The 16,477-nt window shown below is 30.8% G+C and overlaps 1 protein-coding gene across 1 annotated transcript in view; it reads right to left on the bottom strand.

Moving 5' to 3' along the window:
• The window catches only part of LOC139527981 (poly(A)-specific ribonuclease PNLDC1-like), a 48,018-nt gene that overhangs the window by 7,038 nt on the left and 24,503 nt on the right, over positions 1-16,477 (bottom strand). Inside the window, exons 7-16 of the mRNA XM_071323727.1 lie at positions 13,182-13,285; positions 11,819-11,904; positions 11,278-11,360; positions 6,563-6,623; positions 6,126-6,195; positions 4,662-4,747; positions 3,595-3,659; positions 2,792-2,859; positions 653-706; positions 208-250 (exon numbers count right to left, since the gene is read on the bottom strand). Coding sequence (XP_071179828.1) covers positions 208-250; positions 653-706; positions 2,792-2,859; positions 3,595-3,659; positions 4,662-4,747; positions 6,126-6,195; positions 6,563-6,623; positions 11,278-11,360; positions 11,819-11,904; positions 13,182-13,285 — 720 coding nt within the window. The remainder of the gene's footprint in view (positions 1-207; positions 251-652; positions 707-2,791; positions 2,860-3,594; positions 3,660-4,661; positions 4,748-6,125; positions 6,196-6,562; positions 6,624-11,277; positions 11,361-11,818; positions 11,905-13,181; positions 13,286-16,477) is intronic.

The raw sequence follows: 16,477 nt of genomic DNA on the forward strand, positions 1-16,477 counted from the left end.
ATGCAAAGGTATTGATAAAAGTTTAAAATTTGCAAAAAATAATAGCCGCCAAATATTTGTATACCTTATTCAATGGAAATTGTGAAATTTTCCACCCGCAATAATAACCCGCTATTTCGTATGGTCTTGATTATCACTGATGAGAAATCAATTATCAACATGCACAAATATATAACTCTATGTCTTGCAATTTTGTATTATACTTACAAGATATCCCTAAATGTCTCAATATGAGCAATTCTTAGAAACACTGGAAAAGAAAAACCACAATATGACAAAGACAGCACAATTACAACATTATCTCACAAGGTATTAAATAGACCATTTTTCCTCCTATATTCAAAGAAATGAAGAATATGAAGAATGTGCCTGTAGGGCACAGATAATGTGCCTGCTTGCATATAACGTTATAAAGGGGCATAATCAGTCTACATTGGAAATGACAATTATCTGATCCACACATAACTTTGAAAAACAGTACTGTACATGAAGTAAATCTCTTAATATGTTTCTCATACTGATATATGGAACAGTGCTATTGAAGTTTCAAAGAACTTTTTTGATTAAAAATAAATAGAAATTATTAAACTATATTTTGTAAAACCCACTATTCTTTTTCAGTTTAACTCTGCTGTTTATAATGGGTACATACCATAGCCACACATGTATGAATCAAACCCAGCTTCATGTGGAAACTCTGCTTCCACTGAAACATACAATAAATATAGATATAATTACACTGAATATAATTTATATAATTTTAACACTGAATTTGTGAGTTTGAACCCCGCTCATGCGGGTGCACTTGACTCCAATCTTAATTGACTAGAATTGTCAGTTTTCCTATCGAAGGGCACTCCACCTTCCTCAATCAATAAAACCTGGCCACCAAAATAGCCTAAAATGCGGTGCTTAAAAGTGGTGTTAAATCACCAAAAATCAAATCAAATCAAAAAAAATAAAGCATTCTTTAAAATCCTTCAACAATTAACCATAACCCAAACAATATCTTGAAATTTATGATTTTTTATTAAATACTACATAGATAAAATGTAGACATACCTGACAAACAAAATTAACAGACTAAACTGCATAAATTGACATTAACCCTTAACATACAGGGAATGTAATATGATGGTCCCTATCTTGATTAAGTTTTTTGCTCCAATGCAGGGCTTCCAAAACGGTCATATATTCCAGACATTTGATTAATGTCCAGTTAAAGTCCGGCTGGGCAAAGCATGAAACGGTCATATACATTTTAGTTTTCAAGGCTTTTTCGGTCATTTTAACATAATTCACGATCTTTTTGACCCAACCTTTTGCCTTTAACATCTACACATTTCCGGTCATAAAAGTGACATGATGATTAATTACTATAAAAACAACCCCTACTTCAATACTTTCTAATTTTAATCAAGGCTAATTAGTTGTTGGACAGGTGATATCTACCTGTGTTCAGGTGATAGGTAAACTATGTTCAGTAGTCAGTACCGGACATCGTATAAATTGATCGGTCTATTCACAATTATTTTCTTATATTTCAGCGGTTTGTAGCTCATTGATTAAGTCCAAAAGGTTAAAATTATAAGAAATTAGTTTATCTACATGATTTGATAAAAAAATTTAAAAGGTTTAAATGAAAAATCGTCAGAACTACGTCGAATGAACTAGAACACGTGTGCGCATGTGCAAAGGTGGGAAATTTAATTATGCATCCTTTATTTTTTCAAAATGCTAAAATTATCATTGATACCTGATTTTGAAATACATAAAAAGTTTACCTTGAAAAGTACGAAGAGCCATTGGAGTCCAATGGTTCTTCGTACTTTTCAAGGTAAACTTTTTATGTATTTCAAAATTAATGCATGTCCCCTGAACATAAAGATATTTTTTTGTAATGTTTCTCAGGATTAAGGTACAGGTTGAACCCAAATATGAACTTTGAAAATTGAAACCAGACTATACTGTGTTTTTCTTGGATTAGTGAGGGTCCCTTGTGTGTCTGGCCCATGCAAGTATACAAAGGCCTAAAACTTAAAAAAAAAAAAAAAAAAAAAAAAGTGTAAACCTGCAAGGGTATACCTTCTGATCATGTTTATTATAGTAATTACACATTATGTAAGAATCTAGGGTTTGAGTGGTTAATAGCCAGTGTATTTTTCACCAATTTACAGTTATCAAATGAATATAGTTCATTTTTTAACGTCGCCGTGGTATTTGCAAAAGGATATGCCTTTTTTACCCTCTCTGCCGTGGTATTTGCCAAAAAATACACTATCCGACTGGACACTTGTAACGTCAGGATCATCAATGTGTTTTTGACCATTAACATTTGGTGTAATTAAACAAATATAGCATGTTCTTGAGGAGTATTTGTGAAAAATACAAGTCGAGAGAATGTTAAATTTCGCGAGCTGCAAATATCCCTCAAGAACATAATATATCTGTTTAAAATACCCTTATGAAATGACTACATTCATTTCCACATTCAGGTGAATCTAAAAATCAGGATTTTGGGTTGAAATGTTCTTAAGACTGCCATAACAGTTAAGTTCAGTTTTACTCAGACCCTAGAATTTTGTGGGTAATGTATTCACTGTGGTCCACTTTATATGCAAACTACAATGACATACATCTATCAAGAAATAAGAAGAGAGATCATCAAAATTGATGCTTTGAAACCAGATGACAAACTTTATTTTACAACTTTTATCACCTACATAATGCAATCATATATCAAAATAATTAACCATGCATAAGCAAACCCAAAGCTATTGAAATATCTTACAATAATGTTCACAACCTGGTCCTAGTGCTATGCTTGGTGTGTGTATCACATATTGTTGTCCTTTCTGGCTATCACAAAAACAAAAACAAAGTGTGTTTACCCATAATGATATGTAAACAGATTCCTAGTTTCTAATACAAGCAAAGAAATGCAAATTAAGTATGTAATCTGTTTCCAATATTTTGAAATAAATAAAAGTTTAATGTGTATACCAGCAATACTTGTACAATGTATTATGGACACCTGTCCTAAGACAGGAATTTGATGTACAGTAGTTGTTGTTTGTTTAAGTGTTTTATACGTGTTTCTCTTTTTATATAGATTACATCGTTGGTTTCCCTATTTGAATGGTTTTACACTAGTTATTTTGGGGCCCTTTATAGCTTGTTGTTTGTTGTGAGCCTAGGCTCCGTGTTGAAGGGCGTACATTGACCTATAATGGTTTACTGTTATAAATTGTTATTTGGATGGAGAGTTGTCTCATTGGCACTCATACCACATCTTCCTATATCTATATGTAGTTAATAGGTATATATATAACAAACAACAAGATTTACCATATTAAGACTGAACTTTTCTTTTAGAAGGTTTAGATTGAATTTAAATTAAACTGTCCCATCAATACATGTAATTTTCTAAAAAAATCTGTTTTCTGTTTTTTCGACTTCTTTTATTCTTTCAGTATGATTTTATCTGTTCACTTATTATCAACAGATATATCACTCTATAGTTTTTTGGTAGTTGTTTAGAGATTTTAGCAAGTATAAGATCAACTGGTAAATATATCAAAATTATACTGTTACCTATGAAATGCCTCATACAAGCTGCCTAGTGCTGTTGATTTTAGTAAATCAGTCTTTTCTAATGGCTGTCAAAGAGAATTATATAATAATTATAGTTATAAAGCAAAGTATAATTTGAAGTATTAAATGAAAATCTGTTCTTAAATCTAAAATTTCTATAATGAACATAGTTCTGACATGAAACATGTGAAAATTATATTTCATACAATCAGAAATAATGCAAAAGTACAAAATGTTGTCAATTAAAAATGTTTAAATAGAAAACAAAGGATATCCCTGGGGTAAAGCTGATGACTGTAATTTGATTCACGGTCATCCCAAGATGGCAGACACAGAAATTCGGTCAGAATCTATATTATCTGTTTAAGTGTTTCTATGATACATTCTATATAAAGCATACAATGGTATGATAAAAATTTATAAAAGTTTAATGCGGAAACCACAAATAATTAACATCGTATATGAAACAGGAAATTCAATTTGAAAATTTCACTTAGATGACCATTAGCTTTACCCCAGTTGATATGGGGAATCCTTTAATGACACAAAATCAGTACATGCACAGCAAAAACCATAAATTATTGCTGTTATTCATCTCAATGTCACAATGAGGCCTTCTTCAGTATATATATACTTCAGAATTTACCATACATGTAACTTATCTTTTGTGGTCTAAAATATCAGAAAACTTGCTTTTTATAAATTTTCTATATTTTAACAGAAAATTGAAAAAATATATATAAATCACCATTAATTTTCTTAAAGCTACAAATATGTATCCCCTTTCATATGTTCTATTATACTGTTTAAAGAATGATTTTTCTTTCAGCAAGTGCATATTATTACTTTAACGGTAAATATAATATCAGCTTAACATAAATATAAAAACTATAAAAGTGAAAGACAATTTTTAGCTTCAAAACAGTTAATTTTCAAAATATCAAAATACACATCAAATATATTATATATCAAACACTTATTTTTGCTACAGATCATTTCAGGTACTAAACTATTATAGAGGTACATTTTTAGGGTTTATTTTAAACAAAATTTACACAATGACTTACTTTTCTCAGTGCATTTGTTATGTGTTTTGTATCAATTATAACTGGAAATAATTTGTGTATTTCTGATTTGAATTCTTTATAACTACCTGAAAAAACAAAAAGATAAATAGATCTGAAAAGAACAAATATTGTGTACAATCATAATTATAATAACTATTTATGTAATATCAATTGTCCTGTGTTAGAACAGTAATAACCAATAATACTGAACAACCAACCACACAAAGCACCAATCTTCATTAACCCTTTCACCGATTGCTGCCCAGACTGAAGCTACTCTGAGATGATGGCTTCCCTGGCTACTATTACTTAAGTGGGAGATCTTCATAATAAATGTCAATAAAAACTTGTTTGTAGTTATTTGTGTATTTATTTCATTAACTAACACTATGCTCACAGTTTTGTTCATGTTTTGATATTATTTTCTTCATAAAATATTCAAATTTTTAAATTTTGGCATTATCTAGGTGAAATTCTCAAAATTCTGCTCTTTGACCCCAAATCATAATTTTTGAACCCAAAACAGCAATAAAAACTACATTTTATGTCAAAAAAGTATACTAGTTTGGCTTCAATTCTTCCATATTCTTTCAAAAAAATGTTCCCTCATTTCAAATTTTTGTAAATTCTGTAAATTTCCTCTGATTTTGACACGGTTTTCCACAAATGGAAGCGCCATGTTTACACTTTCAACCAGGTATTCATCAAAGAAAGATATCTTATGTTTGCTATGCTTTAAGCGGGAAATATAAAAGAGGTATTCCGATCCTGGTAAAAACGGGACTCATCGTCAGCTGTCTGAAGCATGAATCCCGGTAAACCGGGACTCATCGGCGAAAGGGTTAAGCCTGTTTTTGTACAGGCACATGATTTTCCAGCATTAAATCAAATTTATGTGAACACCAACCTCCCTCTTGCCCTATATAAAACATATGGTATAAAACATATGGTATAAAACTAAAAAGACAATAACAAACTACATGGTTGATATATACCAACATGATGACCACACTAAGTTGAATTAGAAAATAAATGTTTTGTAATCCTTGAAATTAGTTAAATGCTCATCATTTTAACATTCAAAATATATATTTCTAAACATTTTAATTAAAACATTCAAAATATATATTTTTAAACATTTTAATTAAAACATTCAAAATATATATTTTTAAACATTTTAATTAAAACATTCAAAATATATATTTTTAAACATTTTAATTAAAACATTCAAAATATATATTTTTAAACATTTTAATTAATCAACATTGAAATCATTTAAATTTTAATATATCAGATTGTTTTGTTGATTCAGAAGTACAAATATGGCAAATTTCTCATTAATTCCATTCATTCGTTCAATCAACATACCTTCAGTTAAATAGAATCTTACATGTTCCCTAATTTATACAACAATCCCACAAAATAGTGGTGTATCGATATTAGATACTATATAACAGAACTTACGTGGTAAATATTTGTGAAACTTGTCATAATAAAGTAGTAGATCCATCAACATATTGTGTCCTAGTATTGGCTGAAATAAACAAAATCTTGATACTTCAAAACATAAAAATACACAATGTTCAGATTTAATACTTTAGGGGTATTTTTGTTTACCGTATCTTAACTATAGTGGTAAATAATGCTTAGCATTAGTTTTTTGTGTTGTCTGTTGCTAACATGTGAAGACTGTTTGTTTTGATTTGTCTCCCTTTTTTTTTTTTTTTTTTAAATAACAAAATGATTCAGTATTTTTGTATTTCTTATGATTCAGTAATTTTGTATTTCTTATGATTTAGTATTTTTGTATTTATTATGATTCAGTATTTTTGTATTTCTTATGATTCAGTATTTTTGTATTTCTTAATACTTAAACAGCACTTTAATAATAAAAGTCTTACCTTTTTTGCTTCAGTGAGTAATCTAAAAACTCTTGTAAATCCTACTAAACTATTTTTTAATCTGGAAAAAAAGAGATGAAAAAAGATAATATTATTATGTTTTCAGCATGTTTCCTCAACTATTTTCTAACCATTTAAAAGCACAGCATAACTTACAAAGTTAACCTAACAAATTATTCCAGAAACTTTTTTTTAATCACATGTTATTTGCAAGCAAGTCTTATAAATAAAAATCTTTGCTCTAAAATTCAATACTTATCCTGTTTCATCAATGTTTCAAAGCATGCATTCTGATCTCATAAATTGCACAAAAAAAATCACGTCTTAAAGAAGTAGAGCATTAATGAAACACTGTATAGTTTTTTTGTGTTTCTTTGTTGCTGTATCATTGATATGGATTCATCTTTATTCATGGGGTATATTTTTTTTGTAGATTCAGTGGGTACTAATGAATTACAAAATTTGATGCTGAACCAAACACAAATTTCCTTTTGGCTATAATGCAACAAACTCAAATACCATTTTTTCCAAAAAAATCATATAAATTTTTTCCAAAGAAATTAATTGAATAAACAGAAGGAAACTACAGGTAATAATCACTAAACAAGAAAATGAAATGAACAGTCAACTTCAAAATTGTTACTTAAGCTCAGATTGTTCAAATTGCTTAAACATTTGTAACCAAAATGGATAAAACAAAATAAGGGCTATTGCAACCAAATAGGAGCATTTGAAGGAAATGTTTAATTTTGGACATGGGTCTTTGGACTGGTCACTTAAAGTCATAAGAAACGAGTGACCGGTGAAAAATAATGTTCTTCCAATTCTTGAACCAATGCCTACAAACATCATAAACTTAGTCTTCTGTTAAAGAATTTTTCATTTTTTTCATATAAATTTCGTATAATTGTCAATTTTTTTTTCAATCGGTCAGTGTAGTTGTGAAAATATTGCAGGTATTAAAAGTTCGTATTTTGAAGCCGAAGTTTTACGATTGTCACCTCTTTGTCAACAATCAACAAAAAATCAACAAAAAAGCATGGAAATTGAGCACGTGTTTAACATGTAAATTCAGATAATAGTTTATTTTAAGGACATCCATGTGTATTGCGATCACCAGATTTTTACGAGATGGGTCACACTGAGGTCACTTAGCATACGGAAAATATGTCGGGGGAATTGCTTCCTGGAAGGAAGCATTTAAAACAAAGTAACTTCTTCTAAATATGAATAAATTAACAAAAAATGTTCAGAAAAAAGTATATGTACATAAGTTTTATAATGTAAACTATCCATTGAGTTATAAAATACGTATGCATGATTTTTTGTAATTTGAGGTTTCTTATGACTTTAAGGTGATACAGAAACGAGATTTAAGCAAAACTACCAAACATACGTTTGTGTAGTGATTTTTTTAAAGTCCCTGCTTTCCTTCCCTCAACAGATTTAATGAAATTACCTTCCTCAAATGTTGCCTAAAAATAAACAAAATAAAAAAGTATGTGTCTGAGGCTAGCATTGCCACGGTCAAGTTTTGCAATTTTCAAAGTTAAAAAGGGACATAACTCTAGAAGAATATAAGCCTCATTGCCAAAATTTGAACACTGACTGCAAACTTTGGTTCTTAGCACGGAGTTTAATAAAATTTACATTTGATAGGCAACCTTAACCCTTTTGCCAATGAGTCCCGGTTTACAGAAATTCACACTTCAGACACCTGACGATGAGTCCTGTTTTACAGGGATCGGAAAACCTCTTTTATATTTCCCCCTCAAAACAGTGCAAACACGAGTTATCTTTCTTTGATGAATACCCGGATGAAAGTGTAAACATGGCACTTCCGTTTGTTGAAAGCTGTGTCAAAATCAGAAGAAATTTACAGAATTTAAGAGAATTTGAAATGAGGGAACATTTTTTTGGAAAGAATATGGAAGAATTGAAGCCAAACTAGTATACTTTTTTTTCACATAAAATGTTGTTATATGTTCAAAACACTTGAAATGGACACTGTTTAGTAAAAGAAATTTATACAGCCTTATTAAATTTTTCGAAATTTTGCCGTTTTGGGTTAAAAAATTAAGATTTTGGGTCATAGAGCAGAATTTTGAGAATTTCACGTAGATAATGTCGAAAATTTGAATATTTTATGAAGAAACCAGATGCTCCGCAGGGCGTAGCTTTATACGACCGCAGAGGTTGAACCCTGAACGGTTGGGGCAAGTATGGACACAACATTCAAGCTGGATTCAGCTCTATATTTGGATTGTGATTAAATAGTTGACACAGCATAGGTTTCTGACACAGAATGAATGTGTTCTAATGAACTTAAAATTTTTGTTTTCTCTTAGAGCAATTCACTATGCTGTTGAAAATTAATCCTCTCAAAAAAATGTTTGAAGAAATTTTCTTTTTTATTTATGAAATTTCAAATGAGAAAAATTGAACCCAATTTTTTTAATCACATCCCCCTTTCCCTTATTCCAAAACTAGTCTCAATTAAAATTTCTAATGGAGTTTGCAACAATAACTACTCATTTAAATACATCATAAAATATTAAGATGTAAAAAAACTGCTTGTTATCACTGAATGGTAAAGATTATTTTAATTTATCAGTTGGTAGTAAAAAGTGAATATACATTGTATATTGTATATAACAAAGATTTAAGTTGATTCTGGACAAAGAAAGATAACTCCAATTAAAAAAAAATCTTGCTATTGCACAATATTTTGCAATTAGATATTTCTTGCTTACTATTCTGGACAAAGAAAGATAACTCTAATTAAAAAAAAATTTGCTATTTCACAATATTGTGCAATTAGATATTTCTTGCCATTGCGCAATACTGTGCAATTGAAAAGACTTGCTATTGCACAATACTTAATATAATAATTTTGGATCCTGATTTGGACCAACTTGAAAACTGGGCCCATAATAAAAAATCTAAGTACATTTTTGGATTCAGCATATCAAAGAACCCCAAGATTTCAATTTTTGTTAAAATCAGACTAAGTTTAATTTTGGACCCTTTGGACTTTAGTGTAGACCAATTTGAAAACAGGACCAAAAATGAAGAATCTACATACACAGTTAGATTTGGTATATCAAAGAACCCCATTTATTCAATTTTTGATGAAATCAAACAAAGTTTAATTTTGGACCCCGATTTGGACCAACTTGAAAACTGGGCCAATAATCAAGAATCTAAGTACATTTTTAGATTCAGCATATCAAAGAACCTAACTGATTCATTTTTTGTCAAAATCAAACTAAGTTTAATTTTGGACCCTTTGGACCTTAATGTAGACCAATTTGAAAACGGGACCAAAAGTTAAGAATCTACATACACAGTCATGACAGTTAGATTCGGCATATCAAAGAACCCCAATTATTCAATTTTGATGAAATCAAACAAAGTTCAATTTTGGACCCTTTGGGCCCCTTATTCTGTTGGGACCAAAACTCCCAAAATCAATACCAACCTTCCTTTTATGGTCATAAACCTTGTGTTTAAATTTCATAGATTTCTATTTACTTATACTAACGTTATGGTGCGAAAACCAAGAATAATGCTTATTTGGGTCCCTTTTTGGCCCCTAATTCCTAAACTGTTGGGACCTAAACTCCCAAAATCAATACCAACCTTCCTTTTGTAGTCATTAACATTGTGTTTAAATTTCATTGATTTCTATTTACTTAAACTAAAGTTATTGTGCGAAAACCAAGAATAATGCTTATTTGGGCCCTTTTTTGGCCCCTAATTCCTAAACTGTTGAAACCAAAACTCCCAAAATCAATCCCAACCGTTCTTTTGTGGTCATAAACCTTGTGTCAAAATTTCATAGATTTCTATTAACTTAAACTAAAGTTAAAGTGCGAAAACCAAGAAAATGCTTATTTGGGCCCTTTTTGGCCCCTAATTCCTAAAATGTTGGGACCAAAACTCCCAAAATCAATCCCAACCTTCCTTTTGTGGTCATAAACCTTGTGTTAAAATTTCATAGATTTCCATTCACTTTTACTAAAGTTAGAGTGCGAAAACTAAAAGTATTCGGACGACGACGACGACGACAACGCAGACGACGACGCCAACGTGATAGCAATATACGACGAAAAATTTTTCAAATTTTGCGGTCGTATAAAAATTATCAAAACATAAACAAAACTGTGAACATGGTGTTAGTGAATTAAATGATGAATTAAAGACACATTTAACTACAGACAAGTTTTTATTGTCATTTATTATAAAGATCTCCCACTTGAGTAATAGTAGCCAGGGAAGCCATGCTCTTAGAGTAGCTTCTGTCTGGGCAGCTATCGGTGAAAGGGTTAAGAAAGTTTGTGCAAGTAAATAAAATTGCAATTTTACAAGTTATAAATTTTTAGGGACATTATTCTAGAATGCTTAGTAACTTACTACCCAAATTCAAACTATGTCTTTAGAGTTATGGCTTTTAGTATTTTGTATGAGCTTAAATTAGGTTGGAGAATGGAAGCAAAAAAATTGAAATTCTTCAAGTTATAAAGGGAATAACTCTACAACAGTAGGTTTATCACTGTCCAAATTCCTGTCTGCAAGCTATGGTTCTAAGCATTGTGTAAAAGGAGCAAGGTCAAGGGGAAACTTAATGGTCCCTTGGTCTACGACTGGGGCATAAAAATTTAAATGTTCAACAATTTTTTTATAAATCAAGAATTTCCAACCTGAAAACTTACAATGTAGCTTGTTGTTCTTTTGATTGTACTTCTTCTTTCTCCAATGCTGTTCTCTTCTCTTCACCTACTTTCTCAATTGTAATCTTAAATGAAAAGTATACTCAGTTTTTAGATAATCATGCAATCAATAAAGTAACTCTGCTGCAAAATCAAACGGATTTAAAAACTACAAGTGCAAGCTCAAGAGTTTATACACCTTACAAAATATAGAGCATGTGGCTAAGTTTACGAAGGTTTTGATTTATAAAAGATTGTATAGTTACTTTTTCTTTTTGAATTATAGCAGGTAAAAAATATTGTGACCCAAGGTTTCTTTCTTAAAGTATTTTATATGAAATATCCTAAAAATCTGTTAATGAATATTTGTTAATCTAAAAATAAATGGATCTTTACAGATTTATCTTATCTACATGTATATAAGAATTTATAAATGTATGCAATGTCACAAACTTTATATTTAATGTGAGTAAATGTGTTGGTTTGACCAATGAATTTCAAGCTTATATATAACTTCAGAATTATTTTCCTCAACTAGTTTTACCTTAGTTTTATCAATAGTTGTCCATATATCTGGAAATCTGTTTCTTAGTTCTGAATGCAATATATAATCCTGTGTATACAATAAATCTGTAAATAGATGAGAAATAATCTTTAATAACTTCAATGGACATATGAAAAAACACATTCATTTCTTAGAATTTTGGACTAAATTGATATTTCATGGTTCCAAGAATGAACTTTATGAAATTTGTTTGATCAAATCTGGTACAAACTTTTAAAAGAGGGACGAAAGATACCAAAGGGACAGTCAAACTCATAAATCTAAAACAAACTGACAACGCCATGGCTAAAAATGAAAAAGACAAACAGAAAAACAATAGTACACTTGACACAACATAGAAAACTAAAGAATAAACAACACAAACCCCACCAAAAACTAGGGGTGATCTCAGGTGCTCCGGAAGGGTAAGCAGATCCTGCTCCACATGTGGCACCCGTCGTGTTGCTTATGTGATTACAAATCCGGTAAATAGTCTAATTCGGTAGGTCACATTCATGAAAGGGAAGGGGATTGTAGTTACGACGTAAGGAACATATCCGATATCATTTGTGAAACGGTTATTCCATAACGGTCAACCAACTCGTGATGGCGTTCGTAAAATTTACGAAGGGATGATTTCAACTTCACCATTTTGAACTCTTGGTTTAATAGCTTCCTTGTGAGCAGTAACCCTCTATCAAGAAAATCATGATAGAAAATGCCAGCACGGGAATATCGTATCAATTGGGAGATATATACCCCGTATGCAGGTGCTGCTGGAATGTTGCTACTTAGAAATGGAAAGTTCACAATTGGAAAGCTGAAATCATCTCTTTTGTCGTAAAGTTTTGTTTTCAACCGACCCTCATTGTTAATTTCTAATGTAAGTCAAGATATGAAGCCGACTTAACTGTATCTGTAGTATCCTTTATCTCCAATTCGATGGGATAGATGCGTTCCACATAGTCACCAAATTTTGAATTGTTAACTGTTCCTTTAATTTGATTTGTTTTATATCAAATCTATAAGTATAAGTATGCAGTTTGAAGTTTTTGTATAACAATATCTTTTTTTAACTTGGATATTATAAGGCTGTTCCATTAAAACATGTATGCACCAGGGAAGGCACTTTTAAAACTAGATAACTACTTTTTTTAGAGGTAATTTTAATTGGATTCACTTTCTCACTGTCCAAAAATATTCAACACCCAACCAAAATTGGCATTTAAAAGTGCCTTCCCCAAGTCCCATGTATGATTGCATGTAAAATTCCTATATAATAATATAAAGCCTTAATGAGATGTGAATAATTTCATATTTAGAAAATTTTGAAATAGGTATTTAAATCTTTGTTCATTTTCACCTTCATCATCTTTAACTATTTCTAGCGGTTTATCAGTTTCTGAACCAAACATCCATTCTGCTACAGTAGATAACAACTTCTGTATAGCCGATTCATCAACATCTCTGCAAAACAAATACAATTATAAATATCATCGAAAATATAGTTGAACTGAAAATAAACAAAGATCAGATTTTCTTATTTTAAGGAAAAAAATACATCGGCTGACAATTAAATGTTTTATCCGCTACAATATATGATAGATATTAAAGGTCAAAGAACTCTCAAAAGTGAGATCTAGGGCAGTTTGATCCAGACAGAGGACCATGTTTAATGTGTTTATGTATGCTTCACCAAGGTATTTCATCTGAATATTAGTATTATAAACTAGTCTAAAATTAGATAACCTTAATATAAATTAAGTTAACCTAAGTGAAAGAGGTATTTTCATTAATCATGTTGATCACAATGTCATGACTAAAATGTAATACCAAATTATTGCTTTCCTTAAATTGATCTTAGAAAATTAAAAAAAACAGACAAGGAAAATAGACCAGTTGTTTACAACTTAGACAGGAGGATGAGGACCTATCAATATCTTAATAAACTTCTATGGTTGAAGTTTTGTTTCTCCCTAGAGATTATTCAAGAAATGTCTCATAAGGCCAATTAAAATTAATTGATAGATTTTCATCCCCTCCCGTATGCGTCCCTCTGAAATCGTCCCGCCCCAAATTTTTTTAATTTTTGAAAAATTAACGATTTCCGGATTTTGTTCATCTCCGTTTCCGGTAACTGTCAAGAATTTTGTTTCCTTCAAAACTTCCTGTTTCAAATTTCCGTTGTCGTATTTCTTCGAGTAATTAAAAAAGATTCTGTAGCTCTATGATTACAAAATCGTCTACCGAGAATAGAGATTGATTTCGAGAAGGGCATGAAATAATTGTGATACAAGTAAAACGCTGTGTCCAAGATGGCAAATCGCGGCATGACACAAATTTCTGTGATTAGAAAACGTTGATTTTTTTACTGATAAAATGACTTTGTGGCCGGAATTTTGGACTGTGAATTATACCCAAAGAGCAACAATTGTGAAACACATTGGTACAAAAACATCATTGTATAAACAAAATGACACAAGCACGAACTTGTTAGAATTATGACAGTATATTGAGTTCAAAAAGTCGGCAAACATACACTTAGATTTACCCATGGCTATTTTTTGGTTGACAATCAGCAAACACCTTCTGTCCCAATACCCTCAATAGAGCCATTAAACAACTTCTCCTTTTTGGTTTAGTCCATGTTTTACATATTAAATATATTTACATCTATAAGAAGAATCATAAAAGCACCAGCCCTATTGTTTTCATAAATGTTTCATTTTATTCTGTACTCGTAATTCTTTAGTTGCATATTTGTTTCATTTAATGGAGACGGGAACTAAAACGTCGATTAGAAAGTCACATAAATTTGGTGAAGGTAGTCCAACTGAAGAGAGCATTCTTTTTTTTGTGGTTTCTAAAGGCGCAATTACATGTAGAACAGTGGTTGCCAATCAGAGATTTTTATGCATGTTGTGATTTGAAATAATATGTTAGATTCCTTATACATTTATATACATGATATAAGCTTATTATTACACTTGCATATTTGAAGAACACGTCACAAGAGGGTTTTATAAGAAATAAAAATTAAAAAATTAAATCCTCCCACCCGCCCCATTTTTTTCAAAAATTTGGATGAAAATCTACTACTGTGAAAGTACTTTAATTCGTGGGTTTCAATTTTCGTGGTTTGAGCAATATTTACATGTTCGTGGTTTTTAGTTTTCTAATAAAAAAAAATAATTGAAAATTGAATGCCTTTAGAAACGAAGGTTACAAAAAGTCTAGATTGAAGGAAATTGCAAAGTAAACATTGACCCATGTAAATCGTAGTGATAACACTAATTAATCCATGATAAAGTAATCAACAGATTGAAGACCATCAAAGGTGATAATTAGGCCATAAACATTTCACCAAAAAACAGTGACATACACAAATGCTTTAAACGTATCTTGAATTGTCAAATAATTCTTATCAAAATCAAGCCCAACATGAAATTATTATACTCTTAGAACTATGAGGATATAAAATGAACACTTTATCATACTAGCATATTAATACATACCGGAAATCTGACTTTCATCGATCAAAACTATTTTTTATGAGAATTAAAAGATCGAAAGTTGTACTGTTTAGGCTATTAAAGATTAAATGGGTATAATCTTGCATGAGGTTGTAGTTCTGTGACTGCTTTTATAGTATTCTCAGATTTGGCGTTATTCAATATATTCTCTGGATCATATCAGTAGTAAAACCTACCGATGGGGATCTTTCCATGTCTTGATTTGGACAAGGGTTGTTTTATTTCGTTAGACACTTAAATTCGTGGATAAAATCAACCACGAAAACCACGAAAATTGGTACCCCACGAATAAAAGTACTTTCACAGTAATTAATTTTAGTTGGCCTAAGGTATATGAGAAAAGCACTTTTTGCCATTTAAAAAAAACATCAAGATACTTGTTAAAATATCTATTATTGTTTATAATTTTAACAATATCATTCAACACTATTGTGCTATTTTGAAGAGGTCATTTTTTTATTGGTGGAGGAAGCTGGAGCTTATGGAGGGAACCACCAAAAAAACTGATGATCCTAGTCAATTAAGATTTAATTGAGCGCACATGCCACATGCGAATTCAAACCCACAACCTCAGTGTTGACAAGCTAGTCATACAGTAGTACGACAACTTAGACCTGACTCTGCAACAGAGGCCCATATGGACCATAATTTGCTATTGGGCTCCGTTTCCTATAACTATAGAAAAGTGATAAAATGTGAATTACTGTAAGAAAAGTTGTAACTACATCTAAAGATGCCATTATTTTTATCAACATACAAGTGTATGCTATTCTTCCCTAGAAAAAAAATTGAAATTAACAAATTTCAAAGATTATACGACCGTATTTGTGTGTCGTTTCTCGCGTTACTTTTCGCGTCCGAAGTGCATAACGCTGACTAATTTATAGATAATCGTCACCGGCAAATTCGTAATTTTTGCTTTAAAATAACAAAGAACATCGACCAATAAAAATAGTGAGAAGAAAATGCCGAGAACTATAAGTATTTCTGTAGCAGGTGTAAGAACACTGTCGTTATTTTGGTTTCTCATTTCGTAACGCACATTTTAGATGGTTTAATCTGCTTTGTTGTAAAAGAATTCTTTGCAACAATATGCAAATACGAACTCTCGCGAGATGTTCAAACA

This window comes from Mytilus edulis, chromosome 6 (assembly GCF_963676685.1).
Source record: "Mytilus edulis chromosome 6, xbMytEdul2.2, whole genome shotgun sequence".
NCBI classification, from domain to species: domain Eukaryota; kingdom Metazoa; phylum Mollusca; class Bivalvia; order Mytilida; family Mytilidae; genus Mytilus; species Mytilus edulis.